General features: G+C 41.4%; 1 protein-coding gene across 4 annotated transcripts in view; it reads right to left on the reverse strand.

The window, feature by feature from the left end:
* Nucleotides 1-2,872: 2,872 nt before the first annotated feature.
* Nucleotides 2,873-27,777, reverse strand: part of LOC139416842 (rho GTPase-activating protein 4-like) — a 37,563-nt gene continuing 12,658 nt past the window's right edge. For 2 of the 4 annotated variants that reach the window (XM_071165944.1, XM_071165945.1), the window contains exons 2-21: nucleotides 25,491-25,580; nucleotides 22,273-22,444; nucleotides 21,807-21,972; nucleotides 16,180-16,242; nucleotides 15,890-15,994; nucleotides 15,628-15,756; nucleotides 12,444-12,665; nucleotides 12,132-12,233; nucleotides 11,793-12,026; nucleotides 11,544-11,628; nucleotides 10,886-10,913; nucleotides 10,626-10,774; nucleotides 10,345-10,422; nucleotides 9,120-9,248; nucleotides 8,923-9,028; nucleotides 8,367-8,594; nucleotides 8,247-8,287; nucleotides 7,881-8,037; nucleotides 4,304-4,352; nucleotides 2,873-3,808 (exon numbers count right to left, since the gene is read on the reverse strand). In XM_071165944.1, coding sequence (XP_071022045.1) covers nucleotides 3,656-3,808; nucleotides 4,304-4,352; nucleotides 7,881-8,037; nucleotides 8,247-8,287; nucleotides 8,367-8,594; nucleotides 8,923-9,028; nucleotides 9,120-9,248; nucleotides 10,345-10,422; nucleotides 10,626-10,774; nucleotides 10,886-10,913; nucleotides 11,544-11,628; nucleotides 11,793-12,026; nucleotides 12,132-12,233; nucleotides 12,444-12,665; nucleotides 15,628-15,756; nucleotides 15,890-15,994; nucleotides 16,180-16,242; nucleotides 21,807-21,972; nucleotides 22,273-22,444; nucleotides 25,491-25,557 — 2,463 coding nt within the window. In that variant the 5' untranslated portion in view covers nucleotides 25,558-25,580 and the 3' untranslated portion in view covers nucleotides 2,873-3,655. The remainder of the gene's footprint in view (nucleotides 3,809-4,303; nucleotides 4,353-7,880; nucleotides 8,038-8,246; nucleotides 8,288-8,366; nucleotides 8,595-8,922; nucleotides 9,029-9,119; nucleotides 9,249-10,344; nucleotides 10,423-10,625; nucleotides 10,775-10,885; nucleotides 10,914-11,543; nucleotides 11,629-11,792; nucleotides 12,027-12,131; nucleotides 12,234-12,443; nucleotides 12,666-15,627; nucleotides 15,757-15,889; nucleotides 15,995-16,179; nucleotides 16,243-21,806; nucleotides 21,973-22,272; nucleotides 22,445-25,490; nucleotides 25,581-27,777) is intronic. The other 2 variants (XR_011635135.1, XM_071165946.1) reach the window with 2 other exon arrangements.

Below are 27,777 nucleotides of genomic sequence, written 5' to 3' on the forward strand. Positions count from 1 at the left end.
ATAGAGGAGAGATGAAGGAGAGGGGACAGGGGATACAGCTTAGTGCAGGGAGCACGGACCAGCATTACGGGAGATGATGAGAGAGGTATGGAGGAGAGAAAGATAGAGGAGAGATGAAGGAGAGAGGGGGCCGGGGGAAAGAGCTGGGGAAGCACAAGGCATTTATTAAGAGCTTGATGGAGAACATGAGGAACATGTTGGTGTGAACAGTCAGAGGGGGGGAGAGAGAGAGAGGGAATTGAGCACACATACGCACACTCATACATAAGCAAATTGAGTGTGGTAAAAGAGTGTTTGAGCAAATTGGCCTGGAGAGGGTGAACTCAGAAACATTGATTTTAAACAATACACAAACAAAAGAGAAAAAGAGATGTGTACACGCCAACTTCAGGGTCTCTGCGGACCAAACAACTGATGGAGACAGAGGGAGTCAAAGAGACAGAAAGCCAAAATAGTCCGAAGCCAAAATACACTGGAGCGTAATTCCCAGCACTCTTCACACACCATACATCACTCATCAAGCTCCTTTGTCGCTCCACTCCCTACGTACATTCAATTCTTACATGAAATCTCTTTATAAACACACTGTTTGATATTCAGTATATAAATGATAAATCACAGGGAACAACTCATCACTTTCCCACAGAATCTAAACAGTTGGGGAATTAACCAACAGTGACATTGTGATTATTAAATGGACAGCAGAGGTCAGTGGATTTCTGTCCGTTCTGACCGTAGGGGAATAGAAAGACCAAAGGGTTTGATCAGTATCTCTGGCCCAGTACACACTCAGGTTGTACAACTGATGTAGCCTACAGCACATTTCACATAACCGTTGTGATACAGCTGATGTTTTTGTGATACAACGAAGAGTTTGCCTGCGCAAAAAAATCTGTATTCATTTTTGTGCAGAAAAATTCTTAGTTGAATCGCAACCATTGTCAAATTTGTTGTACATCAGTTGTACAATCTGTTATATTGGCTAGGGGTATCAGTCCTCTCGGACTGAGGAGATGAAGGAACCAGAGGGGCAGAGTGACCGTGATGGTTTAGACAGTACCTGAGTGTAGGGGTCAGGGGTCACTATGATTTCATTTCATTGAAATGCACATTGATCAATATTTCTGTTAATGAGCAAGATGTAGCAGCCTGAAAACTGTCATCTGTAATCCCTGATGCGGTGTGAAGTCTATTACTTGTTTCCCAATTCGACCCCTCCCTAGACCCTATCCTCCCGTTGACCTATGCCCTTGGGTCGACCCCTAGACCCTATCCCTTATCCTCCCGTTGACCTATGCCCTTGGGTCGACCCCTGACCCTGTCCCTTATCCTCCCGTTGACCTATGCCCTTGGGTCGACCCCTAGACCCTATCCCTTATCCTCCCGTTGACCTATGCCCTTGGGTCGACCCCTAGACCCTATCCCTTATCCTCCCGTTGACCTATGCCCTTGGGTTGACCCCTAGACCCTACAGTATGTCCTATGCCCTTGGGTTGACCCCTAGACCCTACAGTAAGTCCTATCCCTTGGGTTGACCCCTAGACCCTACAGTACGTCCTATCCCTTGGGTTGACCACTAGACCCTACAGTAAGTCATATGCCCTTGGGTTGACCCCTAGACCCTACAGTACGTCCTTTCCCTTGGGTTGACCCCTAGACCCTACAGTAAGTCCTATCCCTTGGGTTGACCCCTAGACCCTACAATACGTCCTATGCATTTTTCTATTATTTCTATTTTTCTCTCAGCAGTGTTGGGAAGGATCCGTAAGCAAACATTTCACTGTTAGTCTACACCCGTTGTTAACGAAGAATGTGAAGAACACAATTTGATTGATTTGATGACAAATCCATATTGTCATGTTGATACCTATCATATCCTCTCAGATCTCCACAAGGGCATAGGGCGAAGGGGATTGTGGTTGATTTGAGACAGAGCAACATTTATCAGTGCCTCGTCTTCTTCTTCTTTGTGTGTGTGTATGCACATGTGTGTATGTATTTGTGTGTGCATGTGCGTGCTTGTCTTTGTGTGTGTATCCTGAACGATTAGCGAACTAGAACATAATGTTCTAAAAATTTGGTTTACCCCATGCCTTGTCTTGACGAAGACTTCCTTTTCACACTTTTTCTGCACCTCAAAGTGATTCAAGCCTGTTTCGTTTCCTAAGCCCAAACAGCTAATTACAGTGTAACAGTCACAGTGATTACACTATGTCATTTTCCTGGTCAAAGAGTTAATAATGGGATGCATATGTTGTTGGAGCAGTGTACTAAAGACATTTCAAGAACGGGAGAGACTAAATTGACTTTTCTGACCAGAATCCCATTGCCAGCCTGACCAGCCCAAATCTAAAAACCCAATCTTCCCTAACGTTAACCAAAACCCTTTCCATAACCTCATTTTAACCAACTCAGAAATTAAAAAATCAGTTTGCACATCAGCCAAGACCCTTTGTTTATCTCATTAGAACATACATTATCCAAGAATATGACACGCGTACAACATCCTCTGTGTTGATGCTGCCATCTAGTGAGACAATGTCTAACTGCAACAGGCTTCTCCTTGCCCTGTAACATGTAAGAGACATACCTACAGTAACACATGACATTTTGAACAAATTCAAAATAAAAGTTTAATTAAAACAATGGTCATATTAAAACTATATAAAGTATAATAGTAATAGAACTCTCGAAACGGTTTATCCCTGAGAGAATGAAACTAATCCGAGTTAGAATTCACAGTGGATTGTTATCAGTTTCTTAGAGACTCAATCACAGACAGGACATCTCACTGGCACAGGTAGAATGGGCTTTTCATCTGTTAATAAAGAATTTGCGTTTGGATGTGACCATAAATATAGACAGACGCATGGTTTTTGAAATTTCAACATTTATGGCAAGCACTTTTCTTGGAGCATATAGTTTATCCTTGCACACATTTTTGACAAGTATATGATGTACATCACTGATTCTATAAAAATAACAGTAGTATTGTTTATTCATCCACATGCATGAGAATACAGCAGTGCACATTCCAAGTTATTGTGGGTAAAATAACTTATGATAGATCTACTCATTCTGTTGATTAGTTAACATTGTCCTGGGTCCTTATTCTCAAAATTTTTCCTAAAGTGTGCCCTTGTACACACACCAGCTAATGCTTCCAACAATCCAACGCTTTTAAATTCATGGGTGGGCATGTGGAGAATATAGGCACAGCCGTTGAGTGAAAAATCAGTGGGGGTTAGGGTTGTGTTGTATCAAACACACTAACAAAAGGCTTCACAGTACGATTCAAACCTTGTCTGTCTGTGACTGTCTATTCACAGGCTCCACAATGGAGGCTGCTGTCTGAGCAGCACAGCAGACACGTACAGTACAGTGAACTGACTTTGGTTAATTTAATCCAGCCATCTGTAATCACACTTAGGCTGCTGTCACAACCTGTCATCACACACCTACAATCATTCAATCAGCCCAAGTCACTCTCCATCGCCCCCCTCTGTGTTTTCTGAGTCACTCTCCATCGCCCCCCTCTGTGTGTCTTCTCGTCCAAGTCTCGTCTCTCCCCCGTTCATTTCCTCATTAATATATTAATTCCTCCATCCATCTATTCTGGTCCCCTCTCACTTTCTGTCAGTCCAATTGGCCTGATCTAAACAGGCTTTTCCCTTCTCCACCCAATCCCTCCTTTCTTCTGCTGTGGTGGAGGGTGGGAAGAGGTGACCGAGGAGGTGGAGGAGTAGGGAGGGAGGGATTTTCGAGAGAGAAGCTCCTTGAAGACAGAGTTCATCTGACGGCAGACCTCCTATGAAATGAATAAAGGCAGGAGGGGGACAATGATGAATGGAAGAGTAGAGGGAATGAGAGAAGAGGGGACAAAGATGAATGGAAGAGTAGAGGGAATGAGGGAAGAGGGGACAACAATGAAGGGAAGAGAAGAGGGAATGAGGGAGGAGGGGACAATGATGAAGGGAAGAGAAGAGGGAATGAGGGAAGAGGGGACAACAATGAAGGGAAGAGAAGAGGGAATGAGGGAGGAGGGGACAACAATGAAGGGAAGAGAAGAGGGAATGAGGGAGGAGGGGACAATGATGAAGGGAAGAGAAGAGGGAGAAGGGGACAATGATGAAGAGAAGAGGACAGAGACATTTTTCTTGAGTGGACTCCCTCTAGAGTGGCAGCTTACATCTTATTAGTGTACGCTTAGTGAGTTCAATAGTGAGAACAGTAATTGCTACATCTGCTGCTGGTAAATTAGAGAAATTGTTTAAATATGAGTTTAATGAAAAACATGTCAGACCTCGTCAACCTGAACTGTTATATCTTCACTGGACGACAGGTCCTGGGCTCTGTGAAAAACAGAGATTTCAGGTCAAACGCTTTGGTTTATTTAGATCACTACAATTTATGACAATGAAAGCTAAAAAACTACTAGCATAACAAGTCAATATACCCTGTGAATAGCAGAGTAGATGTTACTATCTAAGTCACAGTTCCAGTATGGGTTAAAGACTTGGTGGTACACGGTACTTCAGTAATAGGTGAAATGTGTCCTAATTACAGTGTAATTACACTAACATGTATTGTAGTTTACTGTAATAACTCATGGTTAAACTGTAATAACACGCAACTGGTGGTAATTTCAGGCTGTGATTACAGAGGTGAAACAAATGCTTGTAACCATGCTTGTTAGATATGGACAAGTTCTCCACTAAATGCACCAATTTAGTGTTTGTTTCTTCTCATCCGATCCAGTAACAACTGTCACGCGGTTGTAATCTCTCCTGGATAGAACTAATCTGGGTGTCCGAGATTAGAAATGTTGGAGGCTCAATAGGCTCTACCTACCTGTGAATGCACACTCTTCAAAATGACTGTGTATGTTGCCTATTATGACAACCTGAACCTCCTTACCATCCAAGTGGGAGGATAAACCCACTAGAACACAGATATTACTAGGTGTTAAAATTAATGAAGTGAAGTGTATAGTGAGGGGTACTCAAATGAAGTGTATAGTGAGGGGTACTCAAATGAAGTGTATAGTGAGGTCTCATAAAAAAAGGTCTGAATACTTATGTAAATAAGGTATCCATTTTTAATCAATTAACAAACATTTCTAAAAACCTGTTTTTGCTTTGTCATTATGGGGTATTGTGTGTAGATTGATGGGGGAAAATAATTATTTAATCAATTTAAAATAAAGCTGTAAAGTAACAATATTTGGAAAAAGTCAACGGGTCTGAATACTTTCCGAATGCACTGTACATCACATTAGCTGGCCTACAATCTGTTGCTAGTAGAGAGGAAGAATGTATGACAATTTAGCAAAGACACTGTACAATTAGCCTGCTAGCTAGCTAGCTAGCTATCATCACAGACCATCTTCCAATATCTCTGCTGTCATCAGTAACCTGTTTCTATCAATTAGGGTTTAGGCTATAGGTAGGCATGTTGTGTTATCCAGTTGTTGTGTTATCCAGCTAGCATTATACTAATAATGGTGTTTGCTAACACTAATAAGCTAGCTAGTGTTTACATTGAAAAGAAGCTACTAATAATGATGAATGCTAACACTAATAAGCTAGCTAGCTAACGTGAACTCAACCCATTCCGTACAAATGTGTGCAACCGCAACATTCAAACGAGGCTACAAAAAAAACTAATGGGACTGTAGCGAATGTGTTGACGTCAAAATCTGGGGCGTGAACTAGGTTTCTCTTCAAGCGTTGATCGACATGGTAATGGCTCTATAGTATTGGAGAAAAGTTGAAAAAACGGACCCTCCGTTACATCGTGACGTGTCATGTCGTAACGTACAGCACGCATAAAGAAACTATTTCTGTCTTACAATCTCTCCACCGGGTGTAGCACTCATCCTTTAAAAACAAGAAATGGACAGTGACGGGGGTAAGGGGGGATACCTAGTCATTTTTTGCATCATCATTGCATGCGATCATCATTCTCAAAGCCACTGTTTACTTGTAAGATCACTTTAGCACCGCCCTAAAAACCTGATTCAAATTCGACACAAACCTTCAAATAGGTATGTAATGACACATTATATCAACTCTTTATAGTGTTTTATTTACATTTTAGAGGCGATAACGTGATAAGTTGGACAGATCAAGTGAAAAAAAGCCATTTTCCCACACGACATCTCTCCTTCTCAATATCACGCATTGGGTTCCGTACGCATACCCTGAGAACAAGGTTCAGGGAAGATAAGATATTTGAGCTCAGCTAGCTAGCTAGATAAAGTTATCTGTCAAGGCATGGAAAGTCTATTCTGTATGTTAACAAAGTTAGCTAGCTAGCCTATTTATTTATTTATTTATTTATTTAACCTTTAGTTAAGAACAAATTCTTATTTTCAATGACAGCCTAGGAATAGTGGGTTAACTGTCTTGGCCTGGGGCAGAACAACAGATGTTTTACCTTGTCAGCTCAGGGATTCAATCTTTTGCTTACTAGTCCAATGCTCTAACCACTAGGCTCCCTGCCGCCCGAGTTGGTAGGCCTACCAAAAATGGCAGCTAATGTTTGCCAGCTAGCTAGCCAACAATAGGCTAGCTAGTTAACTACCTATACTAAATTGTCCAGTGTAACGGATGTGAAACGGCTAGCTTAGTTAGCGGTGGTGCGTGCTAAATAGCGTTTCAACCGGTGACGTCACTTGCTCTGAGTCCTTGAAGTAGTAGTTCCCCTTGCTCTGCAAGAGCCTCGGCTTTTGTGGAGCGATGGGTAACGATGCTTTGTGGGTGACTGTTGTTGATGTGTGCAGGGGGTCCCTGGTTCGCGCCCGGGTATGGGCGAGGGGACGGTCTAAAGTTATACTGTTACATTGGTGCCGTGACCCGGATCACTGGTTGCTGCGGAAAAGGAGGAGGTCAAAAGGGGGGTGAGTGTAACGGATGTGCCCGGGTATGGGCGAGGGGACGGTCTAAAGTTATACTGTTACACCAGCACAATTTCTGTATCCAAAAAAGCAAAACAAATGGCATTGAAAACCTACCTTATCTCTCCTCTGTGGACGTTTTTGTCTCCTCCACAACACTTTGTTTCTTTTGCGGCAATCATCTTATGCACATAACCTTCTACTTGATCCGGGTTCTTTGCACACTGTCAGTATGAGTTTGGAATCGTTATTTCGAGCACGTTGTGGAGATCTTGATGTGATGCCTTAATTTAATTTCTAGAATAAATAAATAAGTGCTCCAATGCATCCCATCCAAAAGAAAATTCTTAAACCGTAAAAAAAAAACCTTGCTAGGTTACATGATGAAATAAGAGGTTGACCATTTTAAGTGAATTTATAAACCATTATTCAACCAAGAACGCTCACAATTTGGCAAGCACTGACTGACCATCTCACAATTTTAGCCGTAATTTATTTATTCATGTGTTAAAGATGTTTGATTGACGCTTAACAAAGTAATTCACCCATTGTCAAGCCCGGTCGTCCTTAGCTACTGTTGCTATCCAGGTCAAATGCACCGTTAAATGTTATAACAATTTAAACACATTTTGGATGTAAACCCCTTATTTTTGCCATGACACTGATAAGCTTCCATGCATTTCAAACAAAAGCTGGACCTGGGCATCAAACTCCAGAGCCCTTTACAGCAAAGTGGTTTGTTTTCAATTGGCTACCACTTCTAACATGGTTAGCGCAGGCTGAAAAATGGTGCGTTGGTATGCTATCGGAAACAAACATGGTAACAAGAATTCGTTGTTACAATTACCACCAGTTGCATGTTGTTAGTACAGGGTACTATGAATTATTACAATAAATTACAATACTTGTTACAGTGTAATTACTTATTTAATAAGGACCATTTAAAATGAAGTGTTACCGAAGTATCTTTGATGGTACTTACTCTTTGCTTATGTATCCGGGGGAGAGGGGCCATCCCTGTGGGGTTATGGGGGACTGTAAGGTGAACTTTCCTCCAGGGGTCACAGTGCCCCCTACTGGTGACTGTCTTGAACTGTAGCTGCTGTTGGCTCGAAATCGCTCCCCCTTTGACTCGGGCTCTGGATCAAGAGTTATTACATTTATTTGACTGAGACAATGCACATCAATCAACATTTCTGTAAATGTGTCAGATTTAGCCAGCTGGATAGTTTCCATCCATAGTTGAAAAATGTTTCTCATAAAGCATAGATGGGACAAACAATATCTCAGAGTCAAATGATTGATTCTCAAAACACACAACGATGAAGATAACAGGGTCCCCTTTTACCTTCTTTACTGTGGTGTTCTGAATCCCCTTCTCCCTCCTCACTGCAAAATAAACACAGACCATCACCATCATGTGTGTGTGTCTAAATCGCTGTCCATCTATCCGCGTGTTGTCTCTCACCAGTCGTCTTGCTGCAGCGTCATGCATTTCTCATACATTGGTCCCTGTAGCTCGGCCAGGCTTGGGAAGATGCTCTCGTGCTGCAAGATGATGCTCTTCACCAGGGAGTTGATCTGAGGCTGCAAGGTAACGACATCATCATCCTGCGCCCCTCGTAGCAGACTGGGGCCGAAGCACACAGCCAGGTTATAGGGCTGCATCATGTTCTCATCGCTGTACTGAGACACACTGTGGGAGAGGGGGGGGGGGGGGGATAAAAACAAAATAATCAGAGCTGAAATTTGACAGTTTACTGCTGGACTCAGACACAGCCTTGTCAAAAGTAGTGCACTATATCGGGAACAGGGTGCTATTTGGGACGCACACAAACTTTGTTTTAGGAAAGAAAACATCTGGTTCTCTCGGAGGTTCCTTGACTTCCTCTTCTCTGAACAGACAGCTTTCTGGTAAGTTCATGGTTAGTTCCCATTGACAATGACATGGACAAAGCACTTGACTTGGACATACAGTGCAGTATATGTGCCCCAAACCAAAGTGTTTGAGCAGAGATACTCACTGATGGAGGAATGCAAAGAGGTATCTCATGACGGTGCTGACAGGTGGTGGATAGGAGGAGATGACTGATTTGAGTTTAGCTGCTCTCTCCGTCTCGTTGTCAATCTCTGGAAGGGTACAACAAAGAAAGAGATGAACAGGAAAAGCATATGAAAACCTACACAATATACACATAAACATACACATGCACAGACTTACGTGCGTACTCCAGGAGCTGAGCGGTGCTGTCCTGAGGAAAGAGAGGGTTTTCCAGGGTTCTAAAGTAGAGTTTCAATACTCCTGCTACCGAGTCCAAGTCACACCTGCTGTCTGCCACAGGGTCCTCTCCTACAGGGAACGCCCAGGGCACACTGCCCACCATTATTAATGATCAACACTACAACACAGGACTATGGCTTCACTAGATAGATACCAGACCTGGGTTCAAATAGTACTTGATTTGTTTTCTTTCAAATACTTTGTGTGTTCAATTGAGCCTGCCTGGGTTTGCATTTTTGGGGCTATAACATTGGTTCCATTGTGCCAGGCCAGCTAAATCAAAACAAAAAGTTTATTCATCCCATACACAGGATACAGCAGGTATGAACGGTGCAGAGAAACGCTTACTTGCAAGTTCTCCTCAACAGTTCAGTATTAATATCAATAATAATCAAACGTCAATTCAAAAATAAGTAAGTACAACAAAAAAAAGTGCATAGTAATAACTGGTTGTGGTAGAATATGTACACAATACAATATAATAAAGTATTTGAAAGAGAAGAGCAACTTGTTGAACCCAGGTCTGCACTAGATGAAGCTAGAGCAGCAGACAGGAGACAGCTGACAGGAGACAGGGACAGAAGACAAAAACAGGAGACATGGACAGCAGGCAGGGACAGCAGGCAGCAAACAGAGACAGGGACAACAGGCAGGAGACAGGGACAATAGGCAGGAGACAGGGACAGCAGACCGGAGACAGGGACAGAAGACAGGGACAGTAGACCGGAGACAGGGACAGAAGACAGGGACAGTAGACCAGAGACAGGGACAGAAGACAGGGACAGTAGACCAGAGACAGTGACGGAAGACAGGAGACAGTGACAGAAGACCGGGACAGCAGACAGGAGACATGGGACAGCAGAACGGAGACAGCAGACAGCAGAACGGAGACAGCAGACCGGAGATAAAAAGAGAGACAGGGACAGCAGACTGGGACAGCAGACAGGAAACAGCAGGCAGACAGGAAACAGCAGACAGGAAACAGCAGACAGGAAACAGCAGACAGGAAACAGGGTTAGCAGACAGGGACAGCAGACAGAGACAGCAGACAGGAGACAGGGAGAGCAGACAGGGACAGCAGACAGGAGACAGGGAGAGCAGACAGGAGACAGGGAGAGCAGACAGGGACAGCAGACAGGAGACAGCAGACAGGAGACAGGCCTACCTCGCTCAAAGGCATCTCTCAGACTGTTGACCTTCCCCTGAGACCCTGGTACTCTGAAGATACCCTCATGGTGGAGACCTACAGTATGGGATGGATTGACATGAAGACATTGACAAATACACAGTACATTTGTTGTTTGTAATGTACACTACAGTGCAACAGCAGAGCGTCTTGTTCCAGGTGCATGTTCTGGCCGGAACATGTTCCACACAGTATCAGGATGGATATGTATCAAGCTAAGATGATAAGGTATGTTCTGCTGGGCTGTTTCAATGCCTCACCGTTAAGGTTGATGAAGCGAATGCAGCTTTCCACCACTACAGGTATCTCCTGTCCTGATGCCTGTATGAAGGAGAGCATGTCTCCGGTGAAGAGTTTGTGGGTGTACTGGACACTGGGTTGACTCTTACTCCTCACACGCAATAACTTCCTGGAGGGGGTGGAGACACCTCTAGTCAGATGAGTATAGCACAGTGCACTAAACTGTTATGTCACTCTTATGAGGCAGTTATAAAGGCCTTACAGAAGACTGTAACTGTACCTGGTCTGATGACCATTGGTTGGTTCAGCTAGGAAGGGAAGAAGAAGCAATGATTAAGATAATAACAGCTATATTTTAGAAAATAAATGGCCACAATGACACTTGGGTTGTAATCGAGCCTGCCTCTTTGTGAACGAGTGGAATCATGAACAGTGGTTTGTTCGTTATGTTCGCCTGCCTCTTTGTGAACGAGTGGGATCATGAACAGTGGTTTGTTCGTTATGTTCACCTGCCTCTTTGTGAACGAGTGGAATCATGAACAGTGGTTTGTTCGTTATGTTCACCTGCCTCCCCTGGATTTGCCTTTTTAGCAGCACATTCACCCCCCTCTCAAACGGATATCTCCGCCCTCTCGGTGAACAGGATGAGGGCCTGAGACGTGACATGAACTAGCCCAGCTCTGAGTCGGCTCCGGACTCAACTAGTCTACTAGACACGCTGCTGACAGTGTGTTTGAAAAAGGCAATTTTTAAAACATCCCACGACGCCTGCCGTGTCTACAGACATCCCCCAAACAAACAAAGAAACGACTCGGAGAATGACTCCACAGCTACCCCCTTCCAGATCTTACTAAAACTCCAAGCCTGGGTACTGCCCTGATGGGGCTATAAGTCATGTTGAACAGTTGTGTTTATTACAGAAGTAGTTAGTGCTGTACCTTTCTCAACCGCCACTTTAAGCAGATCATGTTTCGCCTGTAGTTTAGATACCAGAGAGCTTTTACAGAGATACTCCTTCACGTTCTGAGGGAAGATATAAAACACAACTCTTCATGATGATGAAAATGTTCATCATCATCATCATCTACTTGTATTTCATTCTCATCATTAATACCATCATCACCACTATTATAGTGAACTACTGTTGGCCTGACCCTTATGTGTAGGTCAGTGTAATAATGACTCACAGCACAGTAGAGTGTCTCAGTCTCCTGCAGGTTGGCTCTGCGTCTGGCCAGACTGGGTCTGCTACTGCTGCTGGCCAGGCTTTCATTGCTTCCCCCTTGACCTTGGCTCTGAGGCAGGAACTGGAGATGGACCTGGGAGCCCTGGGTCTGGTTGCTGGAGGGTGGAGGATCCAGGTCATCATCACTGATACCTTCTAACAGGGCAGAGCGGGCCGTCTGGAGCTTCTTACCTGCCTGGGAGGATGGAGTGTCAACTTAATCCAATCAATTATGTTCCAATATGACTGTTGATGAAAAAAGTCTTTATAAATGTGATTGATTGATTGGACTGGACTGTACCTCCTCTGTTTCCTGAGTGAACCCGGTGAGCTTTGACTGCAGCTGTTGGAACCTGGTCTCCATCTCACACCTAATCTCCTGTTCTGCACTCACCTCACACACCTAACAGGGGCAGGCACAGGGGCAGACAGAGGGACAGGCACAGAGACAGACAGAGGGACAGAGGCGAATCAGGTGATATCGGACAGGTGGAAGCAAAGACACATGACATCCAGATACACAACCCACACATTCTTAAACATAGTTGCAGAAAATAAAAGCACACAGACACTCCCCACCCCACATGACAGCACTCCACCCCACCCAGTCTACCTGGTCTCCATCGCGTGGCTGGTAGTGGAAGCGGAGGGGAAGACAGAAGGTGTTGGTGTGAGTCTGTAGCAGGTAGTCTCTGTCCTGAATCTGGTCCAGTCCAGACACAGCAGTGTGGAGCTGCTGCAGCCCTCCACTCAGGTTCTGCTGGGCCCGGGAGCGGCTGGACAGGTAGGAGCGTAGCACACGGGACAGAGAAAGGTGGTAGCCAATGTCTGAACACTGAGGGAGAGATGGAACTGTTGCGGGGGTTGTACTGTATTGATTATGTTCCAACCATGTTATGTGAACACTGTAAAGGGGTTGTACTGTATTGATTATGTTCCAACCATGTTATGTGAACACTGTAAAGGGGTTGTACTGTATTGATTCTGTTCCAACCATGTTATGTGAACACTGTAAAGGGGTTGTACTGTATTGATTCTGTTCCAACCATGTTATGTGAACACTGTAAAGGGGTTGCCGGCGACAGGTAGCCTGGCGGTTAAGAGCGTTGGGCCAGTAACCGAAAGGTTGCTGGTTTGAATCCCCGAGCAGTCTAGGTGAAACATTTGTCAATGTGCCCTTGAGAAAGGCACTTAACCCTAATTACTCCTGTAAGTCGCTCTGGATCAGACCGTCTGCTAAATGACAATGTCAAATGTAATGTTGCCATGAATTTGACAGTAATTTACAGGCAGCTGTGGCAAGTAAAAGTCTGTATTTCATAACACGTAATACTGTAATATAAATACAGTATCAAAGCAAGTACTGTCTAATAATCACACAGTACAATACTGTAAAATGTACTGTATTATTCTGTAAAAAAGTAAATGCTACCATAATCGGAATGAATCGGTCCCAGCTGAGAGACTGAAAAACAGCTTCTATCTCAAGGCCATCAGACTGTTAAACAGCCACCACTAGCACATTAGAGGCTGCTGCCTATAGGCATAGACTAGATATCACGGGCCACTTTAAGAAATGGAACACTAGTCACTTTAATAATGTTTACATATCTGGCATTAGTCATCTCATTATGTATATACTGTATTCTATACTACTGTATCTTAGTCCGTTCTGCTCTGACATTGCTCCTTCATATATGTATATAGTATTAATTCATACCTACTTAGATGTGTGTGTATTGGGTATATTTTGTGTAATTGTTAGATATGACTTATTACTGCACTGTCGGAGCTAGAAGCACAAGCATTTCGCTACACCTGCAATAACATCTGCTAATCACACGTATGTGACCAATAAAATTTGATTTGATTTGGATGAATGAATAACATTTATTTGGGGGGAGGGGTTTGTATTTCACAGTATTTTACTGTAATTACAAGGGATTGGTGCAAGCAGGTTGGCTGCTAGGTGACATGTTAACACATTACAGCATATTAATGAATATTTGGTGTTTTATATCACTTTCACTTCCAGAGGGCTTAACAAAGGCTTCAGCACAGGCAGCGACAACAGGGCAAAACAGACCAGAAGAACATGGTAAAATGCTCAACCATTAGGTTTAAGACTTGTTGCCATTCCAATCTGCCCCCTATACATTTTAAATTGATGAGGCTCTATAACCACATAGGACTTAAATTGGTACAGCATTCTGACTCAGGGAGTCAGAATTGGCACTACAAAGATACAGTAAGTACGGTACTGCATTCTGTGGGGTGGAATTACAGTACCATTCTAAATACAGAAATTCTTTCACCGACCACAACCTTTTCCCACAATGCACCAAAATGTACAGTATGCTGCAGTAAAATGTTACTGTATTTTACTATTGATAATACTCCAAATTACTGTATAATTGACAGTTTTCCGTTACAGTGTATAGTTGTGAGTTCCATGTAATTAAATGTTTGGCTTTAGTTTTAAGTGTCTTCCTTATTCTACCAATGTTAAGTTCAGTTACACAGGTTAAGACAATAGACAATTTACACAGGGTAGTACTCTTGTCAGGGACGTGACCAAGAATCCAATGGTCACTCTAACAGAGCTCCAAAGTTCCTCTGTGAGATGGGAGAACCTTCCAGAAGGACAACCATCTCTGCAGCACTCTACCATTCAGGCTTTTATGGTAAAGGGGCCAGATGGAAGTCACTCCTCAGTAAAAGGCAAATGCCAGCCCGTTGGAGTTTGCCAAAAGGCACCTAAAGACTCTTGACCATGAGAAACAAGATTCTCTGGTCTGATGAAACCAAGTTTGAACTCTTTGACCTGAATGTCAAGCGTCCCGTCTTGAAGAAACCGGGCACCATCCCTACGGTGAAGCATGGTGGTGCCTGCATCGTGCAGTGGGGATCTTTTTCGGTGGCAGGGACTAGGAGACTAGTCAGGATCGATGGAAAGATGAACAGAGCAAAGTACAGAGAGTTCCTTGATCTCTGCTCCAGAGCGCTCAGGATCTCAGACTGGGGTGAAGTTTCACCTTCCAACAGGACAACGACCATAAGCACACAGCAAAGACAGTGCAGGATTGGCTTCAAGTCTCTAAATGTCCTTGAGTGGCCCAGCCAGAGCCCGGACTTGAACCTGATAGAACATCTCTGGAGAGACCTGAAAATAACTGTGCAGCGACTCTCCACATCCAACCTGACAGAGCTTGAGAGGATCTGCAGAGAAGAACGGGAGAAACTCCCCAAATACAGGTGTGCCAAGCTTGTAGTGCCATACCCAAGAAGACTTGAGGCTGTAATTGCTGCCAAACGTTCTTCAACAAAGTACTGAGTAAAGGGTCTGAATACGTATGTAAATGTGACACTTCAGTTTTTTTAATTTATTTTTGTAAAATTTCTAAAAATATGTTTTTGCTTTGTCATCATGTATTGTATGTAGATTGATGAGGAAAAACAATATAATATGTTTTTGAAAAAGGCTAACATATCAAAATGTGGAAAAAGGTCAAATGGTCTGAATACTTTCCACATTTACTGTGTATATAAAGTGTTATAATGGGATGCAAACTTAAAATGTGGTACATTTCAACTCTATATCTGACATGGTACAGGTGTGTTCATTTCTTAAGCCCATAACCATTTGTGTGAGGTGTATACTTTTGTTTAACAAACTATGTGACCATGATTTAGCCCACTGCAGTGAAAGGTTATTAAGACAATGGTGACTGTGTTAGACACTTCCAGAGACAGAGACACAGTTGACACACAGTCAGTGGCTGTGAAGCAGCACTTACGTCCATGAGTGAGGAGAGGTCTTGGAGATAGTACTTGTTCATGGAAGCGTTGGCAGCAGCCAGATTGAGAAGGTAGTCATTACGAGCCTTAGTGCACTTCAGCTGGATCTCCTGCACTTTACACTGTCTCTGTAAACACATAGGAATGAGGTAGGACACATACAGTAAACACATGTACACATACACACATATCTCCATACTTGAACTCATTTAGACTAGAAAAAGGGATGCGAGGAGTGTTTTTCAGAGGAGAAGAGTTTACTTTCTCAATCTTTTTAGAAGCTCCTTGCTTCTGTTTCTCTGCTTCCTTCAGCTTTCCCTCTGCAGACTCATACTCTGAGTGGTACTGATAGTAGGTCCGCCACGCCTTTAGACACACACACACACACACACACACACACACACACACAAAGAGAGAGAACATCCATCAACACATCACGCAAATACCAAGACTATTTTACATACCACCATATCCTTTTATTTTTAAAATGCCATATTTAGTTTTCTAGCATGGTGTCCGTTTCCTGAACTTGTCAAACATGTCGGACTTACTGTCTGTAGCTCTGTGGTGACCTTCAACAGCCCATCCTGTAACTGGCTACAGACATCTTTAGTCTGGAAATATAGAGACCAACCAATAAGTTAGATAGATATAATAGAGACAATAGAGACAGAGATAGAACAGCGACAACAGATATAGAAGAGAGATAGATACAGAATAGAGACAGGGACATAATAGAGACAGAGATAGAATAGAGATAAATATAATAGACAGAAATAGAATAGAGACATAATAAAGACAAGAGACAAAAATATAATAGAGACAGATATAGAAAAGAGGCAATGTGTACAGAATAGAGACAGAACAGAAAAAATAGAGACAGAGTTGAAACAATAGATATAGAATAGAGAGAGAGAATAGAGACAAATAGAAAAGCGACATAAAGAGAATAAAGACAGAGACAAATATATAATAGAGACAGAGATAGAATAGACAGATATAAAATAGACAGCTATAGAATAGAGACAATAGAGACAGAGATATAATAGAGACAGAAAAAAGAGAAACAGAATAGAGACAGAGATAGAATAGAGACAGAGATAGAATAGAGACAATAGAGACTGAGATAGAATAGAGACATATGTATATATAAAGAGACAAGAGACATAGAAGAGACAGAATAGAGACAGAGATAGAATAGAGACAGAGATATAATAGAGACAGAATAGAGACTGAGATAGAATAGAGACGTATGTATATATAAAGAGACAAGAGACATAGAAGAGACAGAATAGAGACAGAGATAGAATAGAGACAATAGAGACTGAGATAGAATAGAGACGTATGTATATATAAAGAGACAAGAGACATAGAAGAGACAGAATAGAGACAGAGATATAGAGACAGAGATATAATAGAGACAGAGATAGAATAGAGACAGAATAGAGACTGAGATAGAATAGAGACGTATGTATATATAAAGAGACAAGAGACATAGAAGAGAGAATAGAGACAGAGATATAATAGAGACAGAGATATAATAGAGACAGAGATATAATAGAGACAGAATAGAGACTGAGATAGAATAGAGACGTATGTATATATAAAGAGACAAGAGACATAGAAGAGACAGAATAGAGACAGAGATATAATAGAGACAGAATAGAGACTGAGATATAATAGAGACGTATGTATATATAAAGAGACAAGAGACATAGAAGAGACAGAATAGAGACAGAGATAGAATAGAGACAGAGATATAATAGAGACAGAGATATAATAGAGACAGAATAGAGACTGAGATAGAATAGAGACGTATGTATATATAAAGAGACAAGAGACATAGAAGAGACAGAATAGAGACAGAGATAGAGATAAATAGAATAAAGACAATAGAGACAAATATATAATAGAGACAGATATAGAATAGAGACAGATACAGAATAGACAATAGAGACAGGGATATAATAGAGACAAAACAGACAGAATAAAGACAGCGAATTGAGACAATAGATATAGAACAGAGACAGAGATAGAATAGAGACTGAGACAGAATAGACATATATATATAATAAAGACAATAGAGACATAGACTAGAGACAGATAGAGTAGACATTAGAGACAGATATAATAGAGACAATAGATATAGAATAGAGAAAGAGAGAATAGAGACAGAGATAGAATGGAGACATATAGAAGAGACAGACAGATAGATATAGAATAGAGCCAGAATTGAGAAAGCGATAGAACAGAGATCAAACAGAGACATAAGAGACAGAATAGAGGCAATAGATATAGAATAGAGACAGTAGAGACAGTTATAGAATATAGACTAGAGGTCGATCGATTAATCGGAATGGCCGATTCATTTAGGGCCAATTTCTAGTTTTCATAATCGAAAATCAGTATTTTTGGGCGCCGATTTGCCAATGATTATTTTTTTAATACCTTTATTTAACTTGGCAAGTCAGTTAAGATCACATTCTTATTTTCAATGACGGTCTAGGAACGGTGGGTTAACTGCCTTGTTCAGGGGCAGAATGACAGATTTTCACATTGTCAGCTCGGAGGATACAATCTTGCAGCCTTACAGTTAAGTAGTCCAACGCAATAACGACCTGCCTCTCTCTCGTTGCACTCCACAAGGAGACTGCCTGTTACGCTTATGCAGTAAGCCAAGGTAAGTTGCTAGCTAGCATTAAACTTATTTTATAAAAAACAATCAATCATAATCACTAGTTAACTACACATGGTTGATGATATTACTAGATATTATCTAGCGTGTCCTGCGTTACATATAATCTGACTGAGCATACAAGCATACAAGTATCTAAGTATCTGACAGAGCGGTGGTAGGCAGAAGCAGGCGCGTAAACATTCATTCAAACAGCACTTTCGTGCGTTTTGACAGCAGCTCTTCGCTGTGCGTCAAGCATTGCGCTGTTTATGACTTCAAGCTTATCAACTCCCGAGATGAGGCTTGTGTAACCGAAGTGAAATGGCTAGCTAGTTAGCGCGCACTAATTGTCGTTGTGTTGCTGGTTCGAGCCCAGGGAGGAGCGAGGAGAGGGACGGAAGCTAACTGTTACACTGGCAATACTAAAGTGCCTATAAGAACATCCAATAGTCAAAGGTAAATGAATTACAAATGGTATAGAGGGAAATAGTCCTATAATAACTACAACCTAAAACTTCTTACCTGGGAATATTGAAGACTCATGTTAAAAGGAACCACTAGCTTTCATATGTTCTCATGTTCTGAGCAAGGGACTTAAACGTTAGCTTTCTTACATAGCACATAATGCACTTTTACTTTCTTCTACAACACTTTGTTTTTGCATTATTTAAACCAAATTGAACATGTTTCATTATTTACTTGAGGCTAAATTGATTTTATTGATGTATTATATGAAGTTAAAATAAGTGTTCATTCAGTATTGTTGTAATTGTCATTATTACAAATACATTTTTTTTTAAATAAAAAAATAAATATATATATATATATATTTAAAAAAATAAATAAAAAGAAAATCGGCTGATTAACCGGTATCGGCTTTTTGGTCCTCCAATAATCGGTATCGCGGTTGAAAAATCTTAATCGGTCGACCTCTAATATAGACAGCGATAGAATGGAGACAATAGAGACAGAGATATAATAGAGACATTAGAGACAGAATAGAATAGAGACAGAATAGAGACAAAATAGAGAGACATAATAGAGACAATAGACAGAAGAGACAGAATCAAGACAGAATTGAGACAATAGATATAGAATAGAGAAAGAGAGAATTGAGACAGAGATAGAATAGAGACAGAATTGAGAAAGAGATAGAACAGAGATCAAACAGAGAGAGATATAATAGAGACAGAATAAAGACAGAGACAGAATAGAGACAGAGATAGAATAGAGACATAAATATAAAGAGACATAGAATAGAGAATACATATAGAATAGAGACAGAAATATAATAGAGACAGAGAGAATAGAGACACATATAGAATAGAGACAGATACAGAATAGACAATAGAGACAGGGATATAAGAGGCAAAACAGACAGAATAAAGACAGCGAATCGAGACAATAGATATAGAACAGAGACAGAGATAGAATAGAGACCGAGACAGAATAGAGACATATATATATATATATATATATATAATAAAGACAATAGAGACAGAGACAGAATATAGACAACGGAGACAGAGATAGAATAGAGACAGAGAGAAGAGACAGAGATAGAATAGAGGCATTGAAGAATAGAGCCATAGGAGTATAGAGGCATAGATAGAAGAGACAGAGACAGAATAGAGACAGAACAGAGGCATATATAGAAGGGACATACAGTTGAAGTCGGAAGTTTACATACACTTAGGTTGGAGTCATTAAAACTCGTTTTCAACCTCTCCACAAATTTCTCGTTAACAAACTATAGTTTTGGCAAGTCAGTTAGGACATCTACTTTGTGAAGGACACAAGTAATTTTTCCAACAATTGTTTACAGACAGATTATTTCACTTATAATTCACTGTATCACAATTCCAGTGGGTCAGAAGTTTACATACACTAAGTTGACTGTGCCTTTAAACAGCTTGGAAAATTCCAGAAAATGATGTAATGGCGTTTGATGGGCTAATTGACATAATTTGTGTCAATTGGAGGTGTACCTGACATCATGGGAAAATCAAAATAAATCAGCCAAGACCTCAGAAAAACAATTGTAGACCTCCACAAGTCTGGTTCATTCTTGGGAGCAATTTCCAAACGCCTGAAGGTACCACGTTCATCTGTACAAACAATAGTACGCAAGTATAAACACCATGGGACCACACAGCCGTCATACCGCTCAGGAAAGAGACGCGTTCTGTCTCCTAGAGATGAACGTACTTTTGTGCGAAAAGTACAAATCAATCCCAGAACAACAGCAAAGGACCTTGTGAAGATGCTGGAGGAAACAGGTACAAACGTATCTATATCCACAGTAAAACGAGTCCTATATAGACATAACCTGAAAGGCCGCTCAGCAAGGAAGAAGCCACTGCTCCAAACCCACCATAAAAAAGCCAGACTACGGTTTGCAACTGCACACGGGGACAAAGATCGTACTTTTTGGGGAAATGTCCTCTGGTCTGATGAAACAAAAATAGAACTGTTTGGCCATAATGACCATCGTTATGTATGGAGGAAAAAGGGGGAGGCTTGCAAGCTGAAGAACACCATCCCAAACATGAAGCATCATGCTGTGGGGGTAATTTGCTGCAGGAGGGACTGGTGCACTTCACAAAATAGATGGCATCATGAGGAGGGTACAATTATGTGGATAAATTGAAGCAACATCTCAAGAAATCAGTCAGGAAGTTAAAGCTTGGCCACAAATGGGTCTTCCAAATGGACAATGACCCCAAGCATACTTTCAAAGTTGTGGCAAAATGGCTTAAGGACAACAAAGTCAAGGTATTGGAGTGGCCATCACAAAGCCCTGACCTCAATCCTATAGAACATTTGTGGGCAGAACTGAAAAAGCGTGTGCGAGCAGTTAACTCAGTTACACCAGCTCTGTCAGGAGTAATGGGCCAAAATTCAACTTATTGTGGGAAGCTTGGGGAAGGCTACCTGAAACGTTTTACCCAAGTTAAACAATTTAAAGACAATGCTACCAAATACTAATTGAGTATGTGTAAACTTCTGACCCACTGGGAATGTGATGAAAGAAATACAAGCTGAAATAAATCACTCTCTACTATAATTCTGACATTTTACATTCTTAAAATAAAGTGGTGATCCTAACTGTCCTAAAACGTTTTTTTTTTTTTACTAGGATTAAATGTCAGGAATTGTGAAAAACTGAGTTTAAATGTATTTGGTTAAGATGTATGTAATCTTTCGACTTCAACTGTAGATAGAAGAGAGAGCTAGACTAGAGACATAGATAGAATAGAGGTAGAGATAGAATAGAGATAATAAAGACAGATAGAATAGAGACAGAGATAGAATAGACATATTCTATTCTAGAAGAGACAGAGACAGAATAGAAAGAGACAATAGAGAGATAGAAGAGACAGAATAGAGAGAGACAGAATAGAGATAGATAGGATTCCCCAGGACTCACTGGAAAACAGTTGCAAGTGTAACTGAGTGGACTATCCTAGCTAAATGAATCAAATGAAGATAGAGCAGTACCCTCTTGGCCAGGCGCTGTGTGATCTCCAGAGAGTGTGTAAGGGGCTGGGTGAGGGTGGTGCTACAGCTGTCACTCACAGCACTGTGGTCTTTGCTCTCCTGTCTGGTCTGAGCCAGCAGGACCAGCCAACACTGGGCCACAGACTGACCACTGCCAGGCTCCTTCCTAAAAGATAGAGGCACAGGGAAGGGACATGTTTTAACCATAGAAATGAACCACTCTAGTTACTAGAATGGAAAATACTAGAATGGGAAATGTAAAAACACTTTTTTTAGTTCAGGAATAGGCTTAATCTGTGTCTGGGAAACCAGCCCTATGTAATTGCTAGCATGCATGAGAGTAGTTTCAGAGACACAAAGCCATATCAACTCTAGCCTGGTCCCATATCTGTTTGTGCTGTCCTGCCAACTCAATGAGTTGGAATAACAGTAACAGAAATAGCACAAACATATGTGAGCAACTTACCTTTTGATTTTGGAGGTAAACCTCTCGGCCAATTTGTCCAGCGAGCGTGCGTACTCTCCTTCTATCTCACTGCGTCTACGCAGGTAGTCTGTCAGATCCTGAAGCTGCTGAGATTTCTGCTCCAACTGCAGATCCAAAACCTTCAACTGGTCCACCAACTGACAACGCACCTCTGGGGGTGGGAGCGGAGAGAGAGATACAGACAGAGAGTGAGAGAGAGAGAGAAGAAAGCGAGAGGGGGAGGGAGAGAGAGCGAGAGAGAGAGAGAGAGAGAGAGAGAGAAAGGAAAGAGGGGGGAGGAAGAGAGAGAAGGAAAGAGGGAGAGGGAGAGAGAGGGAGATAAAGGGAAAGAGAGGGAGAGATGGAGAGAGAAAGAGAAAGAGAGATGGGAGAGAGAGAAAGGGAAAGAAAAATTGGTAAGGAGATAGATGTATGCAGTTGCAGCCAAATATATTGGCACTTTTCGTGAATTATTCACTATTTCTTCTAAAATAAGTTAAAATAACCTTGTTATTGGATTTTCAACATTGCAGAACTAATTTTATAAGTAATTTAGAAAATAAAGACAAATGCCATGGACAAAATTATTGCAACCCCAGAGCTAGTACTTGGTTGCATGGCCTTTGGCCAAGATATCTGCAGATAAACTCTTCTTGTAGCCATCAATGAGCTTACTGCACCTTTCTACTGACATTTTGGCCCCTCATCAGAAGCAAACCACTCTAATTATTCAATGTGTGAGGGGTGCCCTCCACCAACTGCTGTTTTCAGTTATTTTTCTGTTCGACCTGACGAAGATCCGTTTGGGATGGAAACGTTGTCAATAAAGTTGTGAATTGGGAGCTTTAACAGTGCGCGGGCCTTCTTGTTTTCAGATCTTGCCATAGGTTTTGGATGTGGTTCAGATCTTGACTCTTTGCTTGCCACTCCAGCGTTTCTTCTTGGATCTACACCAAGCGTAAAAAACACGAGGAACACCTTACTAATATTGTGTTGCACCCATTTTGCCCTCAAAAACACCTGAAGGCAAACATGGCATGGACTCTACAAGGTGTTGAAAGCGTTCCACACGGATGTTGGCCCATGTTGATTCCAATGCTTCCAGTTGTGTCAAGTTGGCTGGATGTCCTTTGGGTGGTGGACCATTCTTGATAAACACAAGAAACTGTTGAGCATGAAAAACCCAGCAGCGTTGCAGTTCTTGACACACTCAAACCAGTGCACCTGGCACCTATACAGTATGGGGATGAGGTAGATTGGATGGGCTATTTACAGATGAGCTATGTACAGGTCCAGTGATCTGTGAGCTGCTCTGACAGCTGACCAGTGAGATATATCTGCTGGAGCGCGTGCTATGGGTGGGTGCTGCTATGGTGACCAGTGAGCTGAGATAAGGCTGGGCTTTACCTAGCAGAGACTTGTAGATGACCTGGAGCCAGTAGCTTTGGTGATGAGTATGAAGCGAGGGCCAGCCAACGAGATCGTACAGGTCGCAGTGGTGGGTAGTATGATGGCACTGTGATAGACTGCATCCAATTTGTTGAGTAGAGTGTTGGAGGCTATTTTGTAAATGACATCGCCGAAGTCAAGGATCAGTAGGATGGTCAGTTTTACGAGGGTGTGTTTGGCAGCATGGCAGAGGTTTAGGAAAAATATTAAAAAGAATGCGAAGAAAAATGTATAAAAGATATACAAGACAAAGACGTCTGACTGCTACGCCATCTTGGAATCATGTAGCCTATAACCTGTTTTTGAGAAATGTCATCATCTAATATTGTTAAGAGGTTTCATTGTCTGCTTATAAGCCCCCTTTATTTATTCTACAGTTCTGACTTGGTGTACAGGGAAAATACTGTAAGAGCAGCATGTTCTGCATTCTGTCGCTGTACATTTCAAAACTGCTGAACACATAGTTATATTGACTACGTCTGTCTTAGCTCGCTCATTAATGTCTTAATCGAAATGACGGAATGCCTCTTATCCGCTCATCGTTTCCTCAATTGTCAGTAGAAACCACATTTGTTTAACTTCTTGCTCCTACTTGAGACGCAGATGTCTCAAGTAGACACCTGGAAATGCAAATGCGCTACGCTAAATGCTAAATGTACTCGTTAAAACTCAAACCTTAATCAAAATTCACATGCAGGGTATTGAATTAAAGCTACACTCGTTGTGAACCTAGCCAACAAGTCAGATTTTTAAAATGCTTTTCGGCGAAAGCATGAGAAGCTATTATCTGATAGCATGCAACACCTCAAAATGCCTGAATGCGACGTAAACAAAGACTTTGCTTATCCGGCGCTACACAAAACGCAGAAATAAAATATAAAACATTCATTACCTTTGACGAGCTTCTTTCTTGGCACTCCTATATGCCCCATAAACATCACTATTGGGTCTTTTTTTCGTTTAAATCGGTCCATATATACCCAAAATAGCTTTCTATGGAAGCTGTGTCATTCAGAAAAAAACATCGTTTTTAAACGCTGCGTCATTTTTTTAAATTAAAAAAGTCGACGATAAACTTTCACAAAACACTTCGAAATACTTTTGTAATCCAACTTTAGGTATTAGTAAACATTTATAATCTATCAAAATGATTACAGGGCGATGTATATTCAATAGCTCCTCGTCTGCAAATCAATGGCTGCCAATGTGCACATTGAAAACATCCTGGTGGAGACCGGAAGAAACGGAATCCAGTTAGTTGGATTTTCCAACAAAAAACTCCATTGAAAATGACGACAATGGCGACATCGTGTGGAATCTGTATGAATTGCATGCAGGTCGATATTACATTTTGTGCTCTTTTAACAACCCATGAAAGTGACTTATGGAAATTATTTTTAGCTTTCAGAGAGCAGTTTTTCTTGCGTTTTTCAATGAAACACACGATCTGTTATAGTCACAGCCGTGATTTAACCAGTTTTAGAAACTTCAGAGTGTTTTCTATCCACACATACTAATCATATGCATATACTATATTCCTGGCATGAGTAGCAGGACGCTGAAAAGTTGCGCGATTTTTAACAGAATGTTTGAAAAAGGAAGGGGTAGACTTAAGAGGTTTTAAGTACAATTAATGTATTGTTTAGTGTTCTATTGTGTAGTGGCATTGCTGGCATGCATCAAAAAAAAAAAGATTTACATGCTAAAATCATCGCTGGCTGTGCAGTAAAGTAATGTAAGAGGATAAAAACATCAAGGACTTCCCCTACCTTTGATTTGTGTGTCATAGTCCACAGCTCCAACTCTCTCTTTTCTGAGCTTCACATGTGATGTCATTGTTGCTCCGACAGGGTGAAACTCTGTTGCAAAGAAGAGATATCAATAATTTCACAAGGTTTTCTACAATAGTTTGACCTGAAACGTTACTGCAGCTTATCACCTAGTTCCTGACAAAAGCCTTATTCACTGTACTCTTGCTTATTGGAGTACACTAAAAATATATATATATTGAGATCCAGTCAAAATTACTCGTTTTATCTAGTCAAGTCAACTAAATGTGCTAAATAAATGTTACGTTTTCTATTTGTATTTATTAGGGATCCCCATTAGCTGCTGCCAAGGCAGCAGATACTCTTCCTGGGGTCCAAAAACACCAAAGGACGCACATTACATATAAAACAACAGATAAAACAGTGAACTGTTTGTACTGAATGAGCTAAAGATAAAACAGTACATCATATAACATACCTACACCACCACATATCCACAACACAAAATGTTCAATCCCACCATACAACAATATCCCAATGTGTGCGTATGCATGTGTCTGTACCTGTGTGTGTGTGTCTCTTCACAGTCCCCGTTGTTCCATAAGGTGCATTTCTACCTGCTTTTTACTGCTTGCATTAGTTACCTGATGTGGAATAGAGTTCCATGTAGTCATGGGTCAATGTAGTACTGTGCGCCTCCCATAGTCTGTTCTGGACTTGGAGACTGTGAAGAGACCTCTGGTGGCATGTCTTGTGGCGTATGCATGGGTGTCCGAGCTGTGCGCTAGTATTTTAAACGGACAGCTCGGTACATTCAGCTTGTCAACACCTCTTAGAAAAACAAGTAATGATGAAGTCAATCTCTCTTCCACTTTGAGCCAGGAGAGATTGACATGCATGTCAATAATGTTAGCTCTCCGTGTACTTTTAAGGGCCAGCCGTGCTGCCCTGTTCTGAGACAACTGCAATTTTTCCAAGTCCCTCTTTGTGGCACCTGACCAGACTACTGAACAGTAGTCTAGGTGCGACAAAACCAGGGCTTGTGGGACCTGCCTTGTTGATAGTGTTGTTAAGAAGGCAGAGTAGTGCTTTATTATGGCCAGACTTCTCCCCATCTTAGCAACTGTTGAATCAAAATGTTTTGACCATGACAGTTTACAATCCAGGGTTACTCCAAGCAGTTTAGTCACCTCAACCTGCTCAACTTCCACATTATGCATTACTAGATGTAATTGAGGTTTAGGGTTCAGTGAATGATTTGTCCCAAATACAATGCTTTTAGTTCTGGAAATATTTAGAACTAACATTCCTTGCTACCTATTCTGAAACTAACTGCAGCTCTTTGTTAAGTGTTGCAGTCATTTCAGTCTTTGTAGTAGCTGACATGTATAGCGTTGAGTCATCCACCTACATAGACACACTGGCCTTACTCAAAGCCAGTGGCATGTTGTTAGTAAAGATGGAAAATAGCAAGGGCCTAAACAGCTACCCTGGGGAATTCCTGATTCTATCTGGATTATGTTTGAGGCTTCCATTAAAGAACACTCTCTGTGTTCTGTTAGACAAGTAACTCTTTATCCACATTATAGCAGGGGGAGTAAAGTAGAGGTCGATCGATTATGATTTTTCAACGCCGATACCGATACCGATTATTGGAGGACCAAAAAAGCAGATACCGATTAATCGGCCAATTAAAACAAAACAAAAACAAAAATGTATTTGGAATAATGATAATTACAACAATACTGAATTAACACTTATTTTAACTTAATACAGTGCCTTGCGAAAGTATTCGGCCCCCTTGAACTTTGCGACCTTTTGCCACATTTCAGGCTTCAAACATAAAGATATAAAACTGTATTTTTTTGTGAAGAATCAACAACAAGTGGGATACAATCATGAAGTGGAATGACATTTATTGGATATTTCAAACTTTTTTAACAAATCAAAAACTGAAAAATTGGGCGTGCAAAATTATTCAGCCCCCTTAAGTTAATACTTTGTAGCGCCACCTTTTGCTGCGATTGCAGCTGTAAGTCGCTTGGGGTATGTCTCTATCAGTTTTGCACATCGAGAGACTGACATTTTTTCCCATTCCTCCTTGCAAAACAGCTCGAGCTCAGTGAGGTTGGATGGAGAGCATTTGTGAACAGCAGTTTTCAGTTCTTTCCACAGATTCTCGATTGGATTCAGGTCTGGACTTTGACTTGGCAACACCTGGATATGTTTATTTTTGAACCATTCCATTGTAGATTTTGCTTTATGTTTTGGATCATTGTCTTGTTGG

The sequence above is a fragment of the Oncorhynchus clarkii genome, chromosome 9, assembly GCF_045791955.1.
Source record: "Oncorhynchus clarkii lewisi isolate Uvic-CL-2024 chromosome 9, UVic_Ocla_1.0, whole genome shotgun sequence".
Taxonomy (NCBI): Eukaryota; Metazoa; Chordata; class Actinopteri; order Salmoniformes; family Salmonidae; genus Oncorhynchus; species Oncorhynchus clarkii.